The 16,721-nt window shown below is 53.9% G+C and overlaps 1 protein-coding gene across 1 annotated transcript in view; it reads left to right on the top strand.

Moving 5' to 3' along the window:
* The first annotated feature begins 10,046 nt into the window (after nt 1-10,046).
* The window catches only part of LOC144596123 (chondroitin sulfate synthase 2-like), a 9,128-nt gene continuing 2,453 nt past the window's right edge, over nt 10,047-16,721 (top strand). The window contains exons 1-3 of the mRNA XM_078404301.1: nt 10,047-10,396; nt 14,213-14,777; nt 16,337-16,519. Of these exons, the coding sequence (XP_078260427.1) occupies nt 10,047-10,396; nt 14,213-14,777; nt 16,337-16,519 (1,098 nt within the window). The remainder of the gene's footprint in view (nt 10,397-14,212; nt 14,778-16,336; nt 16,520-16,721) is intronic.

The following is a 16,721-nucleotide window of genomic DNA, read 5'->3' as shown; positions in this document are numbered from 1 at the left end:
GCGGCCGCCATTGGTGGAGCGGAAGCACGTGGCCGCTGGCTGGGTGAGGTCACGTGGGGCGCGGGGCGGGTGACGCCACCTTGTCCCGTATTTGGGAGTGAGATAGTTGGCGACCCCTAATTGTAGATGTCGTTAGAGCTGAATTTGTGAGTGTGGAACTGAGAACATCCTTGTGTGGAGAGTTATTGTGGAGGATGTTTAGTTTAGTTTAGTTTAGTTAGAGATACAGCGTGGAAACAGGCCCTTCGGCCCACCGAGTCCGTGCCGACCAGCGATCCTCGCACACTAACACTATCCTACACACACTGGCGACAATTCACATTTACAACAAGCCAATTAACCCACAAACCCGCACGTCTTTGGAGTGTGGGAGGAAACCGGAGCGCCCGGAGAAAACCCACGCAGGTCACGGGGAGAACGTGCAAACTCCGTACAGACAGCGCCCGTAGTCGGGATCTCTGGCGCCGTGAGGCAGCAGCTCTAACCGCTGCGCCACCGTGACCGCCCCTTGTCACATGTACCGCCGTGACCGCCCCTTGTCACATGTACTTGTCACATGTACCGCCGTGACCGCCCCTTGTCACATGTACCGCCGTGACCGCCCCTTGTCACATGTACCACTGTGACCGCCCCTTGTCACATGTACCACTGTGACCGCCCCTTGTCACATGTACCGCCGTGACCGCCCCTTGTCACATGTACTTGTCACATGTACCGCCGTGACCGCCCCTTGTCACATGTACCACTGTGACCGCCCCTTGTCACATGTACCGCCGTGACCGCCCCTTGTCACATGTACCGCCGTGACCGCCCCTTGTCACATGTACCACTGTGACCGCCCCTTGTCACATGTACCAAGCTACAAGGCAAGGCAACGTTATTTATATAGTACATTTCACACAGCAATGGCGATTCAAAGTGCTTTACACCGTGCATAAAAATACAGAACAAGGAGAAAAGGTAGGAAAATACAAATCATAAGAGTAATAAGATAATAATGGCGGCACGGTGGCGCAGCGGTAGAGTTGCTGCTTTACAGCGAATGCAGCGCCGGAGACTCAGGTTCGATCCCGATTACGGGCGCCGTCTGTACGGAGTTTGTACGTTCTCTCCGTGACCTGCGTGGGTTTTCTCCGGGCGCTCCGGTTTCCTCCCACACTCCAAAGACGTGCGGGGTTTGTAGGTTAATGGCTGGGCAAATGTAAAAATTGTTCCTAGTGGGTGTAGGATAGTGTTAGTGTGCGGGGATCGCTGGTCGGCGCGGACACGATGGGCCGAAGGGCCTGTTTCCGTGCTGTATCTGTAAAGTAAGATTCATGGGGTAACGCTGGGTCATGACATCATCTTCCTGGCGATGTCTCGGAACCCTGCGACACGATGAGCTCTGTGACATGTTGGGCAGCCAGGCCTGTCAACATGGTGGACAACGACAGAAGCCGACAGTGAGGTAACGTCCAACACGACTACGTGAACGATAGAGTAATAAAGTAATAAGAATAGACCACAAGTGAGATATAGAGAGTGGCAAAAATCAAAGTCACATTCACTACAGAACATGGAGGTTTAAGCCTAGTTTGGAATATATTTAGAGATGGGGCCTGCTTGACTTCTTCAGGGAGTTTATTCCAGATGCGCGGAGCTGTGACCAAAGGCTGCTTCACTGTGTTTTGGTTTTACTATTTGAGTGTTTAATAGACTGGTTCCAGCTAACAGGGGCCACATTTTAAGAATAAGGGGTCGGCCATTTAGAACGGAGATGAGGAAAAACTTTTTCAGTCAGAGAGTTGTGAATCTGTGGAATTCTCTGCCTCAGAAGGCAGTGGAGGCCAATTCTCTGAATGCATTCAAGAGAGAGCTAGATAGAGCTCTTAAGGATAGCGGAGTCAGGGGGTATGGGGAGAAGGCAGGAACGGGGTACTGATTGTGGATGATCAGCCATAATCACATTGAATGGTGATGCTGGCTCGAAGGGCCGAATGGCCTCCTCCTGCACCTATTGTCTGTTGTCTATTGACCTAAGGGGTGTCGCTGGAATGTGAGGTGAGAGAAGGTCTGATATGTACTTTGGTCCAAGGCATTAAGTGATTAGTAGACAATTAGGAGTGCTTCGAATTCGATTGTCTGTCAGACTGACAATAGACAATAGGTGCAGGAGGAGGCCATTCGGCCCTTCGAGCCAGCACCGCCATTCAATGTGATCATGACTGATCATTCCCAATCAGTACCCCGTTCCTGGCAGTCCTGTGTAGAGAGCTGACAATTGGTGTGATGTGGTCAAACTTTTTTGCTTTTTCCAGCTACAGTGAACTTTATTTTTGTCCACAGTTCAGTACAACGATACGATACGACACGATAGAAGGGTCTCGACCCGAAACGTCACCCATTCCTTCTCTCCTGAGGTGCGGCCCGACCTGCTGAGTTACTCCAGCATTTTGTGAATAAATACCTTCGACACGATAGAACGTTATTTATCCCAGGAGGGAAATTGATCTGCCAACATTCATAACAACATAACAAGACACATAGAAACATAGAAACATAGAAAATAGGTGCAGGAGTAGGCCATTCGGCCCTTCGAGCCTGCACCGCCCTTCAATATGATCATGGCTGATCATTCAGCTCAGTAGCCTGTACCTGCCTTCTCTCTATACCCCTGATCCCTTTAGCAAAAAGGGCCACATCTAACTCCCTCTTAAATATAGCCAATGAACTGGCCTCAACTACCTTCTGTGCAGAGAATTCCACAGACTCACCACTCTCTGTGTGAAGAAATGTTTTTCTCATCTCAGTCCTAAAAGACTTCCCCCTTATCCTTAAGCTGTGACCCCTGGTTCTGGACTCCCCAACATCGGGAACAATCTTCCCGCATCTAGCCTCTCCAACCCCTTAAGAATTTTATATGTTTCTATAAGATCCCCCCTCAGTCTTCTAAATTCCAGCGAGTACAAGCCCAGTCTATCTAGTCTTTCCTCATATGAAAGTCCGCCATCCCAGGGATTAATCTAATGAACCTTCTCTGTACTCCCTCTAAGGCAAGAACGTCTTTCCTCAGGTTAGGAGACCAAAACTGTACACAATACTCCAGTGCGGTCTCACCAAGGCCCTGTACAACTGCAGCAGAACCTCACTGCTCCTAAACTCAAATCCTCTTGCTATGAATGCCAACATACCATTCGCTTTCTTCACTGCCTGCTGCACCTGCACGCTTGCTTTCAATGACTGGTGCACCATGACACCCAGGTCACGTTGCATCTCCCCTTCTCCCAATCGGTCATGTAACATGTAATTAAAGAGACGAGTGATGAGGATTGGGGGAAGGGGGGGTCAGTCTCAGTCTACCCCAGGACAGAAGGGGGAGGGGGGGGAGGGGGGGTCAGTCTCAGTCTCAGTCTACCCCAGGACAGAAGGGGGAGGGGTTGTCCAGTGTGATAGTCCCAGGGAAGAAGGATCTCCTGTGGCGTTTGTTCTGTGCTGCATCTTGGTGGACCAGTCTGTTGTTGAAGGTGCCCTCAGGACGGTCGTCATTGTAGAAACACAGACAATAGGTGCAGGAGGAGGCCATTCGGCCTTCGAGCCTGTACGCACCGCCATTCATTGTGATCATGGCTGATCATCCACAATCAGTAACCCGTGCCTGCCTTCTCCCCATATCCCTTGATTCCACTAGCCCCTAGAGCTCTATTTAACTCTCTTTTAAACTCATCCAGTGATTTGGCCTCCACTGCCCTCTGTGGCAGAGAATTCCACAAATTCACAACTCTCTGGGTGAATAGTTGCTTCTCACCTCAGTTTTAAATGGGCTCCCCTTTATTCTTAGACTGTGGCCCCTGGTTCTGGACTCCCCCAACATTGGGAACATCGAGCTTGTCCAGTCCTTTTATAACATTATACGTCTCTGTAAGAAACGTTCTACTTTCTTCGCAGTCTTTTCTTTCACGGAATTGAAGACTTTATTGTCCCTGTTGCCGTCCGATCCGCCGTGATTGAATGGCAGAGTGGGCTTGATGGGCTGAATGGCCTCATTCTGTTCCTGTCACTTGCGGTACTTATGAAGTTGTGAACACGCAGGACCGGAGATGCTCGCTTGTGAGCTGTGAGAACTTCACTGCCGTCATGTAAACACAGGGAGTGGAGATGGTTTGATGATACCTGAGGCAATATTGACATGTGTAATGATGATTACAAAGCCCCAGCGTTCAACATGAGATCGTTAAATGTTTAATCCCCATCCCCAGCTGCCCTGGAGATGGTGGGGACAGGGGATGGGGGGGGGGGGGGGGGGGACACTGAGGGGTGGGGGGAGGGGAGGGGTGGAGGGGAGGGGAGGGGGAGTGGAGGGGTGGGGGAGGGGGAGTGGAGGGGTGGGGGAGGGGAGGGGTGGGAGGGGTGGAGGGGAGGGGAGGGGGAGGGGAGGGTGGGGTGGGGTGGGGAGGGGGAGGGGAGGGGTGGGGTGGGGAGGGGAGGGGTGGGGTTGGGAGGGGGAGGGGTGGGGAGGGGAGGGGAGGGGAGGGGAGGGGAGGGGTGGGGAAGGGAGGGGAGGGGGAGGGGAGGGGAGGGGAGGGGAGGGGAGGGGAGGGGAGGGGTGGGGAGGGGTGGGGAGGAGTGGGGAAGGGAGGGGAGGGGAGGGGAGGGGTGGGGTGGGGTGGGGAGGGGAGGGGAGGGGTGGGGTGGGGAGGGGAGGGGAGGGGAGGGGAGGGGAGGGGAGGGGAGGGGTGGGGAGGGGAGGGGAGGGGTGGGGAGGGGAGGGGAGGGGAGGGGTGGGGAGGGGAGGGGAGGGGAGGGCGCTACACCCAGCAAGATATTTCCAGGAGACACAAGGAACTGCAGACGCTGAAACCTGGAACAAAACACAAAGTGCTGGAGGAACTCAGCAGGTCAGGCAGCATCTGGGGAGGGGAAGGACAGGTGACGTTTTGGGTCGGGGCCCTTCAGCTGATCAGAGATTGTCCCCGCTCCCACCCGGCAGAAGGTACAGAAGCTTGAAAGCGCGCACCACCAGACTCAGGAACAGCTCCTGCCCCTCTGTGATCAGGCTTCTGAACGGCCCTTCCATAAGCTAGGGCACTGTCCCATTCCCCTCTACCCCATTGTGGACATTGGACTTTGTCTGTGGAGCTGATGCTACGATGTTGAGAACTATATTCTGTGCTCGGTATCTCCCTCTTTGCTCTATCTCAGTTTTCAGTTTAGTTTAGTGATGCAGCGCGGAAACAGGCCCTTCGGCCCATCGTGTCCGTGCCGCCCAGCGATCCCCGCACACTAACACTATCCTACACACACTAGGGACAATTTACAATTTATACTGATGCCAATTAACCTACAAACCTGTACGTCTTTGTGAAACTCAAACCTTAGTTGGTACACGTGACAATAAATTGAATCTTGAATCTTTGGAGTGTGGGAGGAAACCGGAGCACCCGGAGAAAACCCACGCAGGTCACGGGGAGAACGTGCAAACTCCGTACAGACAGCACCCGCCCGTAGTCGGGATGGAACCCGGGTCTCTGGCACTGTGAGGCAGCAGCTCTACCCGCTGCACCAACGTGTCACCACTACCTATTGTAATTGAGTTTGACTTGATTGTATTTATGTCCAGAGTTATCTGATCTGATAACACAGCAAGCAGAACAAACCTTCCACTACAGTTTGGTGCACAACAACAATAAACATCAATCACTACATTCTCCCCTCTGTTTATTTGTGCTTGTAGTTCCTGGTGCGATCACGGATGCCACGGTCTGCCCGGGTAACACGCAAACAATGGTTCCCACACGATCACGGTACACGTGACCATAACATGTAGCAGCAATGTGCAGCTGGTAACGTTGTTGATCCAGTCTCTGCCCAGTGGCTGCAGCCAACTGGTCACCATAACCCAGTGACCAACCCGCCCTAGCCACACACACACACACACACACACACACACACACACACACACACACACACACACACACACACACACAGAGTGCTGGAGTAACTCAGCGGGTCAGGCAGCATGTGTGGAGAACATGGATAGGTGACGTTTCGGGTCGAGACCCTTCTACAGACGTTGAGTTATCCCAGCATTTAGTGTCTATCTTCGATTTAATAGACAATAGGTGCAGGAGGAGGCCATTCGGCCCTTCGAGCCAGCACCACCATTCAATGTGATCATGGCTGATCATTCTCAATCAGTACCCCGTTCCTGCCTTCTCCCCATACCCCCTGACTCCGCTATCCTTAAGAGCTCTATCTAGCTCTCTCCTGAATGCATTCAGAGAATTGGCCTCCACTGCCTTCTGAGGCAGAGAATTCCACAGATTCACAACTCTCTGACTGAAAAAGTTTTTCCTCATCTCTGTTCTAAATGGCCTACCCCTTATTCTTAAACTGTGGCCCCTGGTTCTGGACTCCCCTAACATTGGGAACATGTTTCCTGCCTCTAACGTGTCCAACCCCTTAATAATCTTATACGTTTCGATAAGATCTCCTCTACATCCTTCTAAATTCCAGTGTATACAAGCCTAGTCGCTCCAGTCTTTCAACATATGACAGTCCCACCATTCCGGGAATTAACCTAGTAAACCTACGCTGCATGCCCTCAATAGCAAGAATATCCTTCCTCAAATTTGGAGACCAAAACTGCACACAGTACTCCAGGTGCGGTCTCACTAGGGCCCTGTACAACTGCAGAAGGACCTCTTTGCTCCTATACTCAACTCCTCTTGTTACGAAGGCCAACATGCCATTGGCTTTCTTCACTGCCTGCTGTACCTGCATGCTTCCTTTCAGTGACCGATGCACTAGGACACCCAGATCTCGTTGCACGTCCCCTTTTCCTAACTTGACACCATTCAGATAATAATCTGCCTTCCTATTCTTACCACCAAAGTGGATAACCTCACACTTATCCACATTAAACTGCATCTGCCATTCATCCGCCCATTCACACAACCTGTCCAAGTCACCCTGCAACCTCATAGCATCTTCCTCACAGTTCACACTGCCACCCAGCTTTGTATCATCTGCAAATTTGCTAATGGTACTTTTAATCCCATCATCCAAGTCATTAATATATATTATAAATAGCTGCGGTCCCAGCACCGAGCCTTGCGGTACCCCACTAGTCACTGCCTGCCATTCTGAAAGGGACCCATTTAACCCCACTCTTTGCTTTCTGTCTGTCAACCAATTTTCTATCCATGTCAGTACCCTACCTCCAATACCATGTGCTCTAATTTTGCCCACCAATCTCCTATGTGGGACCTTGTCAAAGGCTTTCTGAAAGTCAAGGTACACCACATCCACCGTTCTCCCTGTCAATTTTCCTAGTTACATCCTCAAAGAATTCCAGAAGATCAGTCAAGCATGATTTCCCCTTTGTAAATCCATGCTGACTCGGAACGATCCTGTTACTATTATCCAGCATCTGGAGTTCCTCTCTGCACCTCATCCCAATCCCTCCCCAGCCTTGCAATCACTGGTGCATGAAACCCAACATTACTGACGCCTCTGTCAACAACCTCTCAAGTTCATAAGTGATAGGAGCAGAATTAGGCCATTCGGCCCATCGAGTCCACTCCGCCATTCAATCACGGCTGATTTATCTCTCCCTCCTAACCCCATTCTCCTGCCTTCTCCCCATAACCCCTGACACCCGCACTGATCAACAATCTATCTATCTCTGCCTTAAAAATACCTACTGACTTGTGGCCTCCACAGCCATCTGTGGCAAAGAATCCCACAGATTCACCACCCTCTGACTAAAGAAATTCCTCCTCATCTCAATAGACAATATAGACAATAGGTGCAGGAGGAGGCCATTCAGCCCTTCAAGCCAGCACCGCCATTCAATGCGATCATGGCTGATCATTCTCAATCAGTACCCCGTTCCTGCCTTCTCCCCATACCCCCTCACTCCGCTATCCTTAAGAGCTCTATCCAGCTCTCTCTTGAAAGCATCCAACGAACTGGCCTCCACTGCCTTCTAACGTCCTTTAATTGTGAGGCTGTGCCCTCTGGTCCTAGACTCTCCCACTAGTGGAAACATCCTGTCCACATCCACTCTATCCAGGCCGCTCACTATTCTGTACGTTTCAATCAGGTCCCCCCTCATCCTTCTAAACTCCAGTGAGTACAGGCCCAATGCCCACAAACGCTCATCGTACGTTAACCCACTCACTGCTGGGATCATTCTTGTAAACCTCCTCTGGACCCTCTCCAGAGCCGGCACATCCTTCCTCAGATATGGGGCCCGAAACTGCTCACAACACTCCAAATGTGGCCTGACCAGCGCCTTATACAGCCTCAGCATTACATCCCTGTTTTTGTATTCTAGTCCTCTTGAAACTTTAGGGTGCAGCGGGTAGAGCTGCTGCCTCACGGCGCCAGAGACCCGGGTTCCATCCCGACTACGGGCGTTGTCTGTACAGAGTTTGCACGTTCTCCCCGTGACCTGCGTGGGTTTTCTCCGGGCGCTCCGGTTTCCTCCCACACTCCAAAGACGTGCAGGTTTGTAGGTTAATCGGCTTGGTGTAAATGTAAATTGTCCCCAGTGTGTGTAGGATAGTGTTAGTGTGCGGGGATCGCTGGTCGGCACGGACACGATGGGCCGAAGGGCCTGTTTCCACGCTGTATCTCTAAACTAAACTAAACTAAACTAAACTAAACAGCTTCTTGTCAACAACCATCAGGCTCTTGAACACTGGACACCACTGACCCACACAACTGTGACCCATGGACAGTGTCTTTGGTTTTTAGATTTAGATTTAGAGGGGTGTGTGTGTGGGAGGGGGTGGGGGTGGGGGGGGAGGGGTGGGGGAGGGGTGTGTGTGTGGGAGGGGTGGGGGTGGGGTGTGTGTGTGGGAGGGGTGGGGGTGGGGTGTGTGTGTGGGAGGGGTGGGGTGGGTGTGTGGGTGGGGGAGGGGTGTGGGAGGGGTGGGGGTGGGGTGTGTGTGTGGGAGGGGTGGGGGTGGGGTGTGTGTGTGGGAGGGGTGGGGGTGGGGGTGGGTGTGTGGGGGGGGTGCGTGTGTGGGTGGAGGAGGGGTGGGGGTGGGGGTGGGTGTGTGGGGGGGGTGCGTGTGTGGGTGGAGGAGGGGTGGGGGAGTGTCTGTGGGAGTGTCTGTGGGTGGGGTAGGGGGAGTGTCTGTGTGTGTGGGGGTGGGGAGAAGGTTTGGAGGGGCGGACACTGAGGGGGGGAGGGGCGGACACTGAGGGGGGGGGGGGGCGGACACGTCAGGGGGGGCGGGGACGGGCGGACAAAGCGCGGCCCAAACCCGCCGCCCGGAGCCGGGATCCAGGGTCGTGTCCAGTGTCCGGAGCGGAGCGGTGTGGCGCGGCGCGGTGCGGTGCGGTGTCCGGCAGCGCGGCGTGGTGTCCCGGTGTCCCGGTGTCCCGGAGCCGCTGTAGGGGAGGCGGGTGTCGGTGGTGGGGAGCCCAGTGTCCAGTAACCCTGTGCCCGGTGTCCAGTAACCCTGTGCCCAGTGTCCAGTAACCCTGTGCCCGGTGTCGGACGGTGTCCGTAGCCCGGTGGTGTCCAGTACCCGGTGCCCTGTACCTTGTGTCCGGTGTTGCCCGGTGTGCAGTGTCCGGAGCCCTGTGGTGCCCCGTGCCCTGTACCCTGTGCCCGGTGTTGCCCGGTGTGTCCGGTGTTGCCCTGTACCCTGTGCCCGGTGTTGCCCTGTACCCTGTGTCCGGTGTGTCCGGTGTGCCCGGTGTTACCCGGTGTGTCCGGTGTTACCCGGTGTGCCCGGTGTTGCCCTGTACCCTGTGCCCGGTGTGCCCGGTGTTACCCGGTGTGCCCGGTGTTACCCGGTGTTACCCGGTGTGCCCGGTGTTACCCGGTGTGTCCGGTGTTACCCGGTGTGTCCGGTGTTACCCGGTGTGTCCGGTGTTGCCCTGTACCCTGTGCCCGGTGTTACCCGGTGTTGTCCGGTGTTGCCCGGTGTGTCCGGTGTTGCCCGGTGTGCCCGGTGTGTCCGGTGTTGCCCTGTGCCCGGTGTTGCCCGGTGTTACCCGGTGTGTCCGGTGTTGGGGGGCGGTGGGTGAGGATGGGGATGGGGATGGGGATGAGGCGCCTGTCGGTGTTGTCGTGGCTGAGACCGGCCGGCCCGGTGGCCGTGGGAATCTCTCTGGGTTTCACCTTGAGTTTGTTGAGCACCGGGTGGGTGGACGAGCCGTGTCCGGCGCCCCTGGACAGTCCGGGGGTCCGTGTCCGCCACGCCAACTCTGTACCATCGGGACCAGAACCCCCCGGCAACCCCGACACCCCCGGCAACACGGACCCCGACACCCCCGGCAACCCCGAGACCCCGGCGAACCCCCACAGCCCGAACCCCCAGACCCCCGACAACCTCCAGCCCCGGATCATCCCGTACAAGGCAGCGACCAACAAGAAACCGGCCAAGAAAACCGTCAGGTCAGTGTCGGGGGAACAGTGTATAACACTGGGGTACAGTGACTGTATAACACTGGGGTACAGTGTGTGTAACACTGGGGTACAGTGTGTGTAACACGGGGGTACAGTGTGTGTAACACTGGGGTACAGTGTGTGTAACACTGGGGTACAGTGTGTGTAACACTGGGGTACAGTGTGTGTAACACTGGGGTACAGTGACAGTATTTACTGGGGTACAGTGTGTGTAACACTGGGGTACAGTGTACAACACTGGGGTACACTGTACAACACTGGGGTACAGGGTATAATACTGGGGTACAGTGTAAAACACTGGGGTACAGGGACTGTCATGTTGAAAGCCACACTTGTATGTTTGCTAGTCCTACAAGTGTGGCTTTAGACCAAGTTAGTGGGGGGGAGGGGTTGACAAACTGGGAATATGGAGATGGAGTTAAAGGGGAAGGAAATACAGGAGAAATTGCAAAGGACTCTGGAATGAATGGGGAGGGAAGTTCTAGATGGGATATGAGAGGAAGGTCAGGGCCAATGGTGACCGGTGTGAGAGGGGAGGTTAATACCGAAGTTAAAGTGTTGTATTTAAATGCGCGAAGTATAAAAAATAAAGTGGATGAGCTTGAGGCTCAGTTAGTCATGGGCAAGTATGATGTTGTGGGGATCACTGAGACATGGCTACAAGAGGACCAGGGCTGGGAACTGAATATTCAGGGGTACACAACGTATAGAAAAGACATATATATATATATAAGAAAATAACTGCAGATGCTGGTACAAATCGATTTATTCACAAAATGCTGGAGTAACTCAGCAGGTCAGGCAGCATCTCGGGAGAGAAGGAATGGGTGACGTTTCGGGTCGAGACCCTTCTTCAGACTGATGTCGGGGGCGGGACAAAGGAAGGATATAGGTGGAGACAGGAAGATAGAGGGAGATCTGGGAAGGAGGAGGGGAAGAGAGGGACAGAGGAGCTATCTGAAGTTGGAGAAGTCGACGTTCATACCACCGGGCTGCAAACTGCCCAGGGAGAAGGCAATTCTGGATTTAGTGTTATGTAATGAACCTGACCTGATAAGGGGACTCGAGGTAAATGAGCCATTAGGAGGCAGTGATCACAACATGATAAGTTTTACTCTACAAATGGAGAGGGAGAAGGGAAAATCGGAGGTGTCAGTATTACAGTATAGCAAAGGGGATTACAGAGGCATGAGGCAGGAGTTGGCCAAAATTGTCTGGAAGGAGGCCCTAGCAGGGAAGACGGTGGAACAGCAATGGCAGGTATTCCTGGGAATAATGCAGAGGTTGCAGGATCAATTTATCCCAAAGAGGAGGAAAGATTCCAAGGGGAGTAAGAGGCACCTGTGGCTGACGAGGGAAGTCAAGGACAGCATAAAAATAAAAGAGCAGAAGTATAACATAGCAAAGAAGAGTGGGAAGACAGAGGATTGGGACTCTTTTAAAGAGCAGCAGAAGATGACTAAGAAGGCAATACGGGGAGAACAGATGAGGTACGAGGGTAAACTAGCCAATAATATAAAGGAGGATAGTAAAAGCTTTTTTAGGTACATGAAGAGGAAAAAAATAGTCAAGGCAAATGTGGGTCCCTTGAAGACAGAAGCAGGGGAATTTATTATGGGGAACAAGGAAATGGCAGACGAGTTGAACCGGTACTTTGGATCTGTCTTCACTGAGGAAGATACAAACAATCTCCCAGATGTTCTAGTGGCCGGAGAACCTAGGGTGACGGAGGAACTGAAGGAAATCCACATTAGGCAGGAAATGGTGTTGGGTAGACTGATGGGACTGAAGGCTGATAAATCCCCAGGGCCTGATGGTCTGCATCCCAGAGTACTTAAGGAGGTGGCTCTAGAAATAGTGGAAGCATTAGTGATTATTTTCCAATGTTCTATAGATTCAGGATCAGTTCCTGTGGATTGGAGGGTAGCTAATGTTATCCCACTTTTCAAGAAAGGAGGGAGAGAGAAAACGGGAAATTATAGACCAGTTAGTCTGACATCAGTGGTGGGGAAGATGCTGGAGTCAATTATAAAAGACAAAATTGCTGAGCATTTGGATAGCAGTAACAGGATCGTTCCGAGTCAGCATGGATTTACGAAGTGGAAATCATGCTTGACAAATCTTCTGGAATTCTTTGAGGATTAACTAGGAAAATTGGCAGGGGAGAGTCAGTGGATGTGGTGTACCTCGACTTTCAGATAGCCTTCGACAAGGTCCCACATAGAAGATTGGTGGGCAAAATTAGAGCACATGGTATTGGAGGACGGGTACTGACATGGATAGAAAATTGGTTGACAGACAGAAAGCAAAGAGTGGGGATAAATGGGTCCCTTTCAGAATGGCAGGCAGTGACTAGTGGGGTACCGCAAGGTTCGGTGCTGGGACCCCAGCTATTTACAATATACATTAATGACTTGGATGAAGGGATTAAAAGTACCATTAGCAAATTTGCAGATGATACAAAGCTGGGTGGTAGTGTGAACTGTGAGGAAGATGCTATGAGGTTGCAGGGTGACTTGGACAGGTTGTGTGAGTGGGCGGATTCATGGCAGATGCAGTTTAATGTGGATAAGTGTGAGGTTATCCACTTTGGTGGTAAGAATAGGAAGGCAGATTATTATCTGAATGGTGTCAAGTTAGGAAAAGGGGACGTACAACGAGATCTGGGTGTCCTAGTGCATCAGTCATTGAAAGGAAGCATGCAGGTACAGCAGGCAGTGAAGAAAGCCAATGGAATGTTGGCCTTCATAACAAGAAGAGTTGAGTATAGGAGCAAAGAGGTCCTTCTACAGTTGTACAGGGCCCTAGTGAGACCGCACCTGGAGTACTGTGTGCAGTTTTGGTCTCCAAATTTGAGGAAGGATATTCTTGCTATTGAGGGCATGCAGCGTAGGTTTACTAGGTTAATTCCCGGAATGGCGGGACTGTCGTATGTTGAAAGACTGGAGCGACTAGGCTTGTATACACTGGAATTTAGAAGGATGAGAGGGGATCTTATCGAAACGTATAAGATTATTAAGGGGTTGGACACGTTAGAGGCAGGAAACATGTTCCCAATGTTGGGGGAGTCCAGAACAAGGGGCCACAGTTTAAGAATAAGGGGTCGGCCATTTAGAACGGAGATGAGGAAAAACTTTTTCAGTCAGAGAGTTGTGAATCTGTGGAATTCTCTGCCTCAGAAGGCAGTGGAGGCCAATTCTCTGAATGCATTCAAGAGAGAGCTAGATAGAGCACTTAAGGATAGCGGAGTCAGGGGGTATGGGGAGAAGGCAGGAACGGGGTACTGATTGAGAATGATCAGCCATGATCACATTGAATGGTGGTGCGTACAGGCTTGAAGGGCCGAATGGCCTCCTCCTGCACCTATTGTCTAGTACGGGGCCGGTGGGGAGGGTTTGTCAGTGTAACACAGTCTGACAAGTGCTGTCTGTGTGGAGTTTGTCCGTTCTCCCCGTGACCTTCGAGCCAGCACCGCCATTCATTGTGATCACGGCTGACCGTCCACAATCAGTACCCCGTTCCTGCCTTCTCCCCGTACCCCTTGATTCCGTTGGCCCCTAGAGCTCTATCCAACTCTCTCTGGAAAGTATCGAGTGAATCGGCCTCCACTGCCCTCTGTGGCAGAGAATCCCACAGATTCACCACTCACTGGGTGCTAGTGTGCTGGGATCACGGGTCGGCACGGACTCGATGGGCCGAAGGGCCTGTTTCCGCGCTGCATGTAAAGTGTGCGTGTTGTATGACGGGACGTGTTGGTGTGGCAGGAGGAGGGAGGGAGTGACGTGTGCGTGTGCATGTTCACAGGACACGCTACATCAGCACGGAGCTGGGCATGCGTGAGCAGCTGCTGGTAGGCGTGTTGACATCCAAGAGCACGCTGAACACGCTAGGCGTAGCGGTGAACCGCACGCTGGCCGGGCACACGGACAAGCTGCTGTTCTTCACGGGCACCCGTGGGCGCCGCGTGCCACACGGCATGTACGTGGTCACACATGGGGATGAGCGGCCCGTGTGGAACATGTACCAGACAGTGCGTCACGTGTACGAGCATCACGCCAGCGAGTACGACTGGTTCTACTTCACACCTGACAACACGTACACGCAAGGAGACCGTCTGCGGGCGCTGGTCGACCACATGAGCATCGACACGGACCTGTACATGGGCCGCCCCGAGCAGTTCATCGGTGGGGATGGGACCGGCCGCTACTGCAGGGCAGAGTTTGGCTTCCTGCTCTCCCGCCAGCTGTTGACCAAACTCCAGCCACATCTGGACAGCTGCCGCACCAACATCATCAGCAGCAGGCACGACGAGTGGCTGGGCAGGTGTGTCCTGGACTACCTGGCCATCACCTGCACACACCTGCACCAGGTGAGGGGAAGAGGGGGGAGGGGTGGGGGAGAGGGCAGGTGTGTCTTGGATTACCTGGCCGTCACCTGCACACACCTGCACCAGGTGAGGGGAAGAGAGGGGAGGGGTGGGGGAGAGGGCAGGTGTGTCTTGGATTACCTGGCCGTCACCTGCACACACCTGCACCAGGTGAGGGGGAAACGGGCGAGGGTGGGGGAGGGGTGGGGGGCGAGGGAGAGGGAGGGGGCAAGCGTGCCCTGGACTACCTGGCTGTCACCTGCACCAGGTCAGGGGGGATGAGAGAGAGAGTGGGGGGGGGGGAGTGAGTGAGAGAGGGGTGGTGAGGGTGAGGGGGAGAGAGAGATGGGTTGTGAGGGTGAGGGGGAGAGAGAGAGAGAGAGAGAGGGGGGGGTTGTTAGGGTGAGAGAGAGAGAGAGGGGTTAGGGAGGGAGTGAGAGAGGGAGAGAGAGGGATGAGGGAGAGGGATGGGGATGAGGGAGAGGGGAATGTGATCGGTCTCTGCCCAGACTGCTGGGTGGGGAGGGGGGGTTTGGCAGTGGGTCGGAGAGGCCCTGCCAGGGGCTGTGGGACAGAGAGCCTGTGTCCAGCTGTATCCAGCTGTGTTGCGTTTACAGGCAGCCTGTGCTCTGGGCACGAGACTCTGTGCATCTACCCGATCTATTCCTCAGTGCCCGTACCAATTCCATGGAACGCAGGAGGATGAGGGGAGATCTTATAGAGGTGTACAAAATCATGAGAGGAATAGATCGGGTAGATGCACAGAGTCTCTTGCCCAGAGTAGGGGAATCGAGGACCAGAGGACATGGGTTCAAGGTGAAGGGGGAAAGATTTAATAGGAATCTGAGGGGTAACATTTCCACACAGAGGGTGGTGGGTGTATGGAACGAGCTGCCGGAGGAGGTAGTTGAGGCTGGGACTATCCCAACGTTTAAGAAACAGTTGGACAGGTACATGGATAGTGTGTAAGAAGGAACTGCAGATGCTGGTTTAAACCGAAAATAGACACAAAGTGCTGGAGTAACTCAGCGGGTCAGGCAGCATCTGTGGAGAACATGGATAGGTGATGTTTCGGGTCGAGACCCTTCTTCAGACTCGGATAGGACAGGTTTGGAGGGATATGGACCAAGTGCAGGCAGGTGGGACTAGTGTAGTTGGGACATGTTGGCCGGTGTGGGCAGGTGGGACTAGTGTAGTTGGGACATGTTGGCCGGTGTGGGCAGGTGGGACTAGTGTAGATGGGGCATGTTGGCCGGTGTGGGCAGGTGGGAAGCTGAAGGGTGTAGATGGGACATGTTGGGCGGTGTGGGCAGGTGGGACTAGTGTAGATGGGGCATGTTGGTCGGTGTGGGCAGGTGGGACTAGTGTAGATGGGGCATGTTGGTCGGTGTGGGCAGGTGGGACTAGTGTAGATGGGGCATGTTGGTCGGTGTGGGCAGGTGGGACTAGTGTAGATGGGGCATGTTGGTCGGTGTGGGCAGGTTGGGCTGAAGGGTCTGTTTCCGTGCTGTATCACTCTGTCTCTCTGTGTCTGTGACTAACTGCCCCGGTCTGTCCCACAGGGCTTGCGTTACAGGGCGTATGAGCTGGGGGAGGGGGGCGAGAGAGAGGGGGAGGAAGACGCAGGGTTTCGGGGTGCAATGACGGTGCACCCGGTGCTGGAGCCCGTCCAGATGTTCCTGCTGCACAAACGCTTCACACAGCTGGAGCTGGAGAAGACGTACCGGCAGATACAAGCCCTGCAGGTACTGATTGGGGGTGGGGTGGGGGTGGGGGAGGGGGGTGGTGGGGGAGGGGCGGGTGGGCGGTGGGGGACGGGGGCGGTGGGGGAGGGGCGGGTGGGCGGTGGAGGAGGGGCGGGTGGGCGGTGGGGGAGGGGCGGGGTGAGGGAGGGAGGGGGAAGGGCGGGGGTGGGGGAGGGGAGGCAGTGCCGCACTGTGGGAGGGG

The sequence above is a fragment of the Rhinoraja longicauda genome, chromosome 8 (genome assembly GCF_053455715.1).
Source record: "Rhinoraja longicauda isolate Sanriku21f chromosome 8, sRhiLon1.1, whole genome shotgun sequence".
Classification (NCBI taxonomy): Eukaryota; Metazoa; Chordata; class Chondrichthyes; order Rajiformes; family Arhynchobatidae; genus Rhinoraja; species Rhinoraja longicauda.
This window is presented reverse-complemented; position numbering and strand designations above follow the sequence as displayed.